Raw genomic sequence first — 9624 nt, 5'->3', positions numbered from 1 at the left:
AGCACACGCGCATGAGTGACACAGTACACGCGAATGGTGACAGAGCACACGCGCATGAGTGACACAGCACACGCGAATGGTGACACAGCACACGCACATGAGTGACACAGCACATGTGAATGAGCGACACAGCACACACGAATGGTGACACAGCACACCCGAATGAGTGACACAGCACACGCTAATGGTGACACAGCACACACGAATGGTGACACAACACACACGAATGAGTGACACAGCACATGCACATGAGTGACACAGCACACACGAATGAGTGACACAGCACACACGAATGGTGACACAGCACACACACATGAGTGACACAGCACACGCGAATGGTGACACAGCACACGCGCATGAGTGACACAGCACACGCGAATGGTGACACAGCACACACACATGAGTGACACAGCACACGCGAATGGTGACACAGCACACGCGCATGAGTGAGACAGCACACACGAATGGTGACACAGCACACACACATGAGTGACACAGCACACGCATGAGTGACACAGCACATGCGAATGAGTGACACAGCAGATGTGAATGAGTCCAGAAGTTGCTCTTCTTTGTCACTCAAATGGATCATCCCACCCCCTCAGGGTTGAGAGGGCTTTATGTTCATGCGGGATTAGAGCACTATTTGAACTCTCAGAAGGAAAACAAACACATGAGAATGACATTCTTGTCTGCGGGGAACAGCTGCTCGGTCCTCCAGCAAAGCACCTGTGACCAGCAGGCCTTGCCCTGGGGCCGGCAGGCCAGGAAGCTTGTACAAGAAGCGTCTGCTTCAGGGGGGAATGGCTTAGACAGAAGCTCTGCCCAGTCCAGCCTTGTTGTGTAGAAGCTTGTTTCTCAGGCTTGTATCTTGGCTGCTGACTCTTGCCACCGCCTTTCCACTTTGTGTGTAGCTGTGAGTCCATTCATTGCTCCAACCATATGGCCCAGATGGTCCCTCCTTCCACTGGCCCAGAGTAAGGTTCTGTACTTCAGGTCAGTCGTGCCCTAAGGCCAACGGCAAGGAGAAGCTGAAAGTACCCCTCCTCTACTCCCAGGCCTGTGTCCTGGCGAGGTGCTCAGCCAGCTCATCTGCCAGAGGGGACCGTGCCCACAGGACGAGTGTACAGGCTAACATGGCTCCTGGTGCCCATCCGGCCTTCCAACTTGCTTTCTGTGCTCCCGAGCTAGTGGGTGAACATGGAGCAAGAATTACCTTCTTTACAGAGAAATATTTGACAAAGTTGAAATTGCTTGTTTCTAATGAAATAATACTTATTTTATTGCAAATATATATATATAAATGTATATGTACAATACACAGCAGACATGATAGTCCATAGCCACCAGTAAAAGTGGACACATTTGCTGATGCTGGTGACCACTAAGAAAGCCGTGGGAGTGTGCTGAGCGTCTGCAGTGCCTGGAGAATCGCCTCTCCCTCTGTCCAGTCCAGGAGACCAGAGGCCCAGCCCCAGGGCCATCCCAGGGGGCCGAGCACCGTCCACTTTAGATCAGCCCGATCCAGGCTGTGTGCCCTGCCTGGCAGTCTCTCTGCTCACCGGGGCCCAGGTTGCCAGTGCCTAGGCTGGGAGCTCCTCCCAAGGGCCTCTGTTTTACTGTCTTCCCAGTGAGAAAGCCCTTGAGATAACCCTGAGGTGGCCCCAGGGGAGCCCCGTGGGGTTTTTCATGGGCATGTGGTAGCGCATGCGAGTCCAGAACCTGGAATTGGGAGGCGCTGACTTGAGGCCTCTCCAAGTGACTATGGGCAAAACCCGGAGAGCCTTCCTCACCAGGTCAGGTAGGGATTCTGGCTCTTGGAAGGGACAGAACTTGACTAAGATGAGCTTCAGCGTCTGATCATCCAAGGCAAGACTCACTGCTGCTTGCAGTTCAAAGACACTGGGTCCGTTGACATAGTTGGGGCTTAAGATGAAGATTCCTCTTCTACTTTTCTTGATAATGCTCACGATGTCTTCCGTGTACACTGGAAAGAAAGGATTTAATTAATTGCACTCTTATTGCTAAACCTTGAGTCACAATAACTCTGGTTCCCCCAGACCTACCCAGAGGTTCCCTTCCAGGCAGAGCGGACTGCTCCACTAACCTCACCAGCTACTGCCGCCCTATCCACAGCGGGGATACACCCTACTGCCCAGCGCCTCAACCTGCAGTTCTCCCTGCATGCTGTCTCCTCAAAGGTCACTCCTTTAGGAGCAAAGCTTGTGGAACAGGGGGCAGGATCAGGAGCGCAGGCCGTCCAGCCCCTTGGTAGATCTGAATGGAGAAGGCAGAGGCCGGGCCCAGGCTCCAGTAACCCGTGGCTGGTGCTGTGTTGGTGGCCGGCAGCATCCCCCATGGCAGGGGCCACCCAGTGGGAAGGACAGGGTCATCCTGTGAGGTGCCAGGGAAGCTCTGTCCTAGGCCCTGGGGCCAGTCCTCTCCCCTTGGATGGAGGCTCACGTGATAGACACACGGCTGCCCAGGTGTCTTAAGCTCACAGCCCTCCCAGCGGGGCCAGCCCCAGCGGCGAGGGGACAGATTGGCACTGACCACCCCTTTGAGCTATCGATCCTCTGGCAGGCTGGGCCTACCTCCTCCCGGAGCCACGTCTCTTTCAAGCAAACACAAGGTGTAGCCGTATTTGTTTTCCAAAACCTCGGGGAACAGCTTCAAGGCCAAGCAGTCCTCACTCACGGGCGAGGCGGGCTCGCTCTCAGAGGCGCTCCCCTTGGCGTAGGAGATGAAAGCATCAAACTCCTTTTTATCTGGAGAGAGGATGATAGCAGTGTAAGCCACGCACACCTACCTGTGCTCCAAACATATGGCAAATGGGTGTGAAGCAGGGTGTGGGGTCATCACTGAATTGATGACAAAAAATAAAAGCAGCAGAAGCCAGTCCATTTCAAACCCCACTGGGCGTGTGCCCTTGTCGGCCCAGGAGTCGCGTGGGTTCACTTTCCGAAGCTCCCGGGCCTCTGCTGGTGGCCACCTGGGCCCCGCGCGCCATGTCCCGCTCGGGAGGAGCCCCATGGCCAAAGCCCCGTGGCCGCTGGCAGGTCGCAGGAGGTAGCGGACCAGAAAGCTGGTGCCTGGCCTTTAGCAGCACGGATCAGCACCCGTCCTCCTCCTCCAGGGGCTCTGCAGCTCTGGCACTTGTCCCAGGACAGGTCTAGGTCTCCAGTGCCTCCGTTGACAAAGGATTTCAAATGCACATTCATGACTGGGCCACGCTAACCAACTACCTGGAGTGGCAGGAAATCTCCAGGTGAATCCCGGGCTCGGGGTTGGACACACTGGTGCTCTGCACGGGCCCGCGGTCAGTTACAGGGTAGCCACAGGACCAGCACCCTGCAGGCCTAGGGGCCTCTGGGGAGGAGGGAGGAGCGGGCCTGGAGTCAGGGGCCGGCACCACGCAGCCAGGTGGGGAGCTGCTCCAGGCAGCAGGATGCTCAGGTGTGCCCTGCAGGTACTGCTGCGCAGTTTCACGTGGAACATGCCACAGTTGTCCCAACTCCTTCCAAGTCCAGCAAACTAGGACTTTTCTATAATCGGGAAACATTATGGATCTTGGGTAATAAAACTAGAGCGCGGAAGAGTTAGACAACCTGTTAGACATTCACAATGCGACATTCAGAGCTTCTGTGTGTCATCACCAGCATGAAGGAAACATTTTGCTGGAAAGCACCAGGTTGGCCAGAGCGGGCACTGACTGGCTGTGCCCAGCCCGTCCTGCCCACACCAGGCTCCTGACGTGTCCGTGGCAGTGAGAGGAGCGTGGTCACAGCGAAGGCTCCCGCCCACCGTACAAGCTGCAGAACCGCAGGACAAGCAGATTTTAGCAGAAGCTGAAGTTTTCAGGGAAACAAGACTATGACCAGATATTGGCTTAATTCAAGAAGGCTGACCTTCGTTTTAAATGAATCTCAGCAGCCCGCTTGCCTAAGGGTTTCTAGTGCGTGTCTCAGTGAATGGTCTTAGGGAAGGTGACGGGAGCTTTTCACTTACGGTTCCCGGAGACCTGACAGCCCTCATGGGTGGCTGGTGCGGGGAAGCACTGTGGGGGCTCCTGCCAGGTAAGGGCTGGCCCGGGGTGTGGGGGCTCCTGCCAGGTAAGGGCTGGCCCGGGGTGTGGGGGGCTCCCTGCAGGTAAGGGCTTAAGGGCTGGCCTGGAGGCCAGCAGAGGGCTGTGCTCTCTCCAAGCAACAGAGCTATTTGCTAAAACTACAAACATTCTAACCCTGGGCCCAGGGACCAGAGAACACGGAAGCAGCCCTCTGTTCGGGGGTGGATGGCACTTGGCCGACAGCACGGGGCCTGCAGCTCACACAACGTCACACTCAGGGACGTTCTCTCCACCATCAGGCCCCTGGCTGTACAGGTGAGGCTGAGGAGGCCACACTAAGGGGCCCGCCCAAGCTCCGCCCTTGCCGAGCAGTGCTGTGGGGCAAGACTGTCTGGCTGGGGGGTTGCCGGGCCGGCTTCGGCTTCCCCACGAGGTAGCAGTGCAGGGGCTGCTCTAAGGGCCGCAGCTGTGCTCGCTCGCCCCACCGCCCGCGGCCTCCGGAGGGGAACCAACCATAGTCGCAGGGCCGGGTCCCACACGGAGTTCGCGGTCAGCAGGAGACCGTGTCAGGTCCCACCTGTGTGAGCCTCATGGCAGACACCCTGCTGGAGTGAGGAGCCCTGCGCCTCCAGGTGCAGGTGCAGCAGCCCTGGCAGCTCAGCGGGCAGGTTGGCGTCAGGCAACCCGTTTCTGGGCTCCTGTGCCTGAGCCAGTCCTGAGAGGGACAGTCACAGAGCAGGCGGCCCTTACCCCCGAGTGTCTCGTCCTTGTCCTGGCAGGTCCGGCACAGCAGCACCACCTCAATCCAGTATGTGAAGAGCAGCACGCCTGCTGCCAGTGCGCCCACCAGGGCGGCCACGGTGCCCAGGAGGACGTACAGGAACACCACTGGGGATGGGAGGGGCAGGAACAGAATAGATTGGGGACCAGCTACAAGGGTAAGAACTATGGCTCCTGCTCTGTTAACCTGTTAACCGGGGCGGTTCTGTTCTGCTCAGAGAAGCTCCTGGCTGGGAGCTGCACGCCTGGGGCACGGAGCTCACATGGGATCGCAGTCCATCCTCTTCTGAGAACTGCGTGTCACTATGGAAAGATCTACAACCTCCTGGCACCTGGCCCCGGAGGCACTTTGTCCCAGAGGCACCTGCTCTTTGCAACCCCAGCCCCTGTTACCTGTAATCTGGTCCCAGGGCGCCCGGAGGCACCCACCCTCCGTGACCCCTGCCCCCCTCAGCCCGCATGACTTGTAACCTGTAAGATTATCCTGTGCCCACTCCCCCATGCCTGCAATTCCTACTTCCCCACAGAACCGTGTCCTTCTACCCAATGTAAGCCGCCGGCTTATGGGGCAGAGCAGGTGTTTGTGGGTGACCAGCTGTTCTCCCTGCTGCCAGCAGGATTGGAATAAACGCTCAGCTAGGATTCCACCCTATCTCTGCAATTGGCTCAAGTAGTGACCGGCTGCTGGACCCCTTGGTTGTCTGGTTACAGGGACACAGCGCCGTGAGCCAGTGCAGAGCGCCCGCCACTGCGCCCACCCACAGCGTCTCCACCCTGTTATCCCAGCAGCATGGCCGCCACCGGAGCTTCCTCTTGATGGCTGAGATGCGTCAGCCACACCTGGAGGGAGGTCCTACACTGAGTGGGGAGAACTGGGGAGGGGCAGGTGCTGGGCAGGGTGCCTGGGAAGTGGTGGGAGCCACTGTTATTTATTTTCCACGGGAACTGCCCCCGTGCTCTGCACCCTCTCACTGCAAATCAGTTTCAGGTACAGTCATCCCCACTGAAGCCTACGCTCCCTGCGACCAGGAGGTGCATCTGGCACACCCTCCGTGCACCTAGCGTAGGAGACACCCCTTTATATAGTGCCCACAGGCCAGAGCCAAAGACTGCCTTATTGAAATCTCGTGAGCAGCCAGTCTGCTGTTCTAGAATCATTATTAACTGAATGAATGAATGATATCACTTTCATCTCTGAGCTTTGTCTCAAAAGAATTAAAAGCATTTTCTCACTGGAATACCCATCCAGCTTTAAAGGGCTGTGGTCTGTGATATACACATATCCTCCCGGACACTGAGCAGAAGCACTTTCTCTCACCTCCAGGCTCCAATACCTGACCATCACGTTTCCTGGATTCAGAAGTCAGGAAAGGAAAATGAGAGAGGGACCGAGGTTCTAGCACAGGCCTTCGCGTGGAGCTCGCATAGGTGTTTGTGGAAGGAGTGGGAGAATGAATGATGGGCTTTTCCGACACAGCCCCAGTACGCCCAGTATTGGTTAAGGGGACCAGGTCTGTATCACTGATAGGAAACTTACTAGCGTGTGGTCTTGGTCAGAGTGTTGAGGTAAGCAGCAAAGTGCACAAAGGCTGTCTACCAGCGTCGTCTTGCTGCTCTCACCACAGCACCATTGCTAGGAAAAGCCTGGCCCGTGGGGAGGCAACTGTGCCCCGCCTACCTCCTTTCCTCCCCCTCAGCTGGAGGGGCTGCGTGCTGTTCCCCAGCGAGTTCTGGGCAAAGCAGATGAACGTCTTGTGCAGGTCACTCTGGGCGACGCTCTCCAAGTGGACGGTGCGCTGGATGACTTCCGCCTCCACGGTGGCTTTCACACTAGGAAAGGAGGAGACATCACAGGTGCCCAGGGCGTACAAGGACACGCATTCGCCTTCTCGGGACCATGGGATCGCCAGCATCGGCCTCTGCAAAGCTGGGGAACCAGCAGGTGGCGCCCAGCTTCACGCGGTCGGGAGGCTCGGGTTTAAATGATGAATCTGCTAAGCATCGTTCACAGCGCTGACTCTCTGGTATGATTCGCCTGTGGGCCTCAGCTGGCCTTGCTCACTCTAAGCCTTTCCCTGAAAAGATGCTAACAAGAATTTATGAACATCTACGACTTCCGTGGATGGCTTACTCTGTATCAGGCCGTCTTAGCACAAACGGGGGCTACGGATCCCTCCACTCTGCATCTCACAGGAAGCCCACAGGTGCAGCATGAGTGTCCTAACTTGGCTAGCAATGCAGATCAGGCACAGAAGGCGAGCCCATGTTCACGCTGCCAGACGTGTGACCTGATTCCTGGCCTGTGCCCTTGCCCATCCAGGACCAGCCAGGAATGGGGTCTTTATTGCCTCACAATGTGGATTCTCTAAAGTTGCCAATCTTGCCTCTGTCCTCACCCTAAGGAGTCTTGTTTACATGAGTGATATTGTAGGCAGTGCTGCTTGGAGACGTCAACACCAACGCTTCTCCACAGAGCGCTTCTTGCTGCCGGAGACCACTGAGGTCTCACCTGCCCGTCCGCCCCTCACAGGGGCTGGCAGGGGCTGCAGGGGGCACCATGGCGCTCCCACACTCACACTGCCCATGGATGGGAAACACCCACACAGAGGGTGTGTGAGGTCAGAGCACACCCTCTCTCATACTCAACTCCCTTGAGCTTAGATGCAGTATCAGCTTAATAGGGAACCCAATGACTTTCCTTGTGTTAGAAGTTCTTGCTAAATCTGATTACTGCTCCAAAAACCTGTCCTTCGTTATATTTGTTTATTGAAATGTTTTATAAATCAGAGGCGTGCTAACCCACAGACTGGTACTGTGGAACAGATCTTAGAAAGATGAGGAACTATATCTTTTAGCGCCAAGCCCTACAGATTGGCCCCAAGCCCTCAATCTCCAGGGCCTTGTGTCCAGCTCGGTGAGGAGCTGGATAGATGTGAATGGCTAGAGATTTCCATTTTATGAAGTAAAACTGTCTTCCCAGTTCATTCTGGCCACTAAATCGCGTCTGTGCTCTTGAGAGCAACAAAGTCTAGAAAACAGCGTAGCTTCCAAGCATTTCAAGACAGACCACCGCTCAGCCTCCCTTCCCAGGCTGCACTGCTGCCCTGTCCTCACTTCACGTAAGTTTTGGTCAGATCCCTTGGTCATGCAGCTTTTCCTCATTTCGTACTTTCTGGCTGTAATGACTCTGGAGACCTGGGTACGCTGAGTGGGCACCAGGGAACGGGGGGCTGGGGGACAGCATCCCCCCATTTGTCGGACATGTTGCTTCTGTTCCAGCAGCCTGGGCCACTGTCTGTCGCCTTGTCTGCGTGATGTTTAAAGCAGCCACAGCAAACTGTTGCTAAACATTGAACTTGAAAGCCACTTAAATACTTCACTCCATGGCCCTGCCCGAAGCCGCATTTGGCCCAGGGTTAAAGTTAATGTGCACTTTGACTTTCATTTTCACCACTACCTGGCGCTCCTGGCACACTGTCAAGTGTGTGTGTGTGTGTGTGTGTGTGCTCACGCGTGCGTGCGCATGTGTGTGCGCATGCATCTGTGCGTGCGTGTGCATGTGTGTATGTGTGTGTGTGTGTGTGTACGTGTGTATGTATAGCTCCGTGTGCACATTGCAGAGGTTTCCGAAGATGAGAGCACGCATTGTGGGCTGCAAAGAATATTGTCCTCTGATTTTCTCCTTACCTTCTCCCTTCCTTTGTTGGGATTTCCAACTCCTGACCAGAATTTTTGCTGTACCATCTTAGCACCGGTTTGAAGTGCTCTTCAAAGCCAAACTGTGCCGTGCAGTTAAGAGTCAAAGGTTTTCCTGCAAAGGAAGGGGCCACAGTAGATAGGAGGGCAGTGAGGACACTGTCCGGCGCAGCAAGAGACCTACGGACATGGCTCCCTGCCCTCAGGCAGCAGGCACAGCGGAGCCGGGAAAAGCCGCCCGCCCGCCTGCCTGCCCGCCCACCTCTCGGCAGAAACATGCACACAGCTGCGCATCTGCAGTGGCAATGCTGAGATCGCAAACATGGGCTATGATTTTTGTTGTTTGTTGTTATTTTTATGAAAGAATGTTTTTATCAATTAAAAGATTTTGTATTATAAATGTGTAATAAAGTATCAGCTATTTTTTTTTAAAAATTTATTGATCAAGGTATTACAAATGTGTCTTTATCCCCCATTGTTCCCTCATCCCCCCAATCTTGCCCTCACCCTCACCCCCTGTTGTCTGCATCCATTGCTTATGCTTATATGCATGCAGACAAGTCCTTTGGTTGATCTCTTCCCCTTACCCCCACCCTCCCCTACCTGCCCTCTGAGGCCCGACAGTCCAATCAATGCCTCTGTCTCTGGATCAGTCCTTGTTCATCAGTTTATGTTGTTCATTATATTCCACAAAAGAGTGAGATTGTGTGATATTTATCTTTCTCACTTAAAAGGTTTTGCTATTAAATAAAAATGAAAAAAAGGTCAATTAACTAAAAAACTGAGATTAAAAACGAATAAATCTAAGGATGGCAGAAGGAACAAATGAAAGAAAAAAGTCCATTTTGATTTGCATCTCTCAGATGATTAGTGACTTTGAGCATGTTTTCATGTCTCTTGGCCTTCTTTATGTCTTCTTTTGAAAAGTATCTATTTAGATGTGTTGCCCATTTTGTGATTGGGTTGTTTGTCTTCCTTCTGTTAAATTGTATGAGTTCCCTGTAAATGTTGGAGATTAAACCGTTATCAGAGAGAACATTGGTAAACATGTTCTCCCATGCAGTGGGCATTTTTGCTGTTTT

General features: G+C 54.4%; 1 protein-coding gene across 1 annotated transcript in view; it reads right to left on the bottom strand.

Annotated features, from left to right (window-relative positions):
* Positions 1 to 502: 502 nt before the first annotated feature.
* IL18RAP (interleukin 18 receptor accessory protein) overlaps positions 503 to 9624 on the bottom strand; it is a 27032-nt gene continuing 17910 nt past the window's right edge. The window contains exons 6-10 of the mRNA XM_006761119.2: positions 8534 to 8657; positions 6525 to 6676; positions 4817 to 4954; positions 2595 to 2768; positions 503 to 1987 (exon numbers count right to left, since the gene is read on the bottom strand). Of these exons, the coding sequence (XP_006761182.2) occupies positions 1617 to 1987; positions 2595 to 2768; positions 4817 to 4954; positions 6525 to 6676; positions 8534 to 8657 (959 nt within the window). The 3' untranslated portion in view covers positions 503 to 1616. The remainder of the gene's footprint in view (positions 1988 to 2594; positions 2769 to 4816; positions 4955 to 6524; positions 6677 to 8533; positions 8658 to 9624) is intronic.

This window comes from Myotis davidii, unplaced genomic scaffold (assembly GCF_000327345.1).
Source record: "Myotis davidii unplaced genomic scaffold, ASM32734v1 scaffold296, whole genome shotgun sequence".
NCBI classification, from domain to species: domain Eukaryota; kingdom Metazoa; phylum Chordata; class Mammalia; order Chiroptera; family Vespertilionidae; genus Myotis; species Myotis davidii.
Note: the sequence above shows the minus strand (reverse complement) of the source record. Positions and strands in the feature narration are given on the sequence as shown.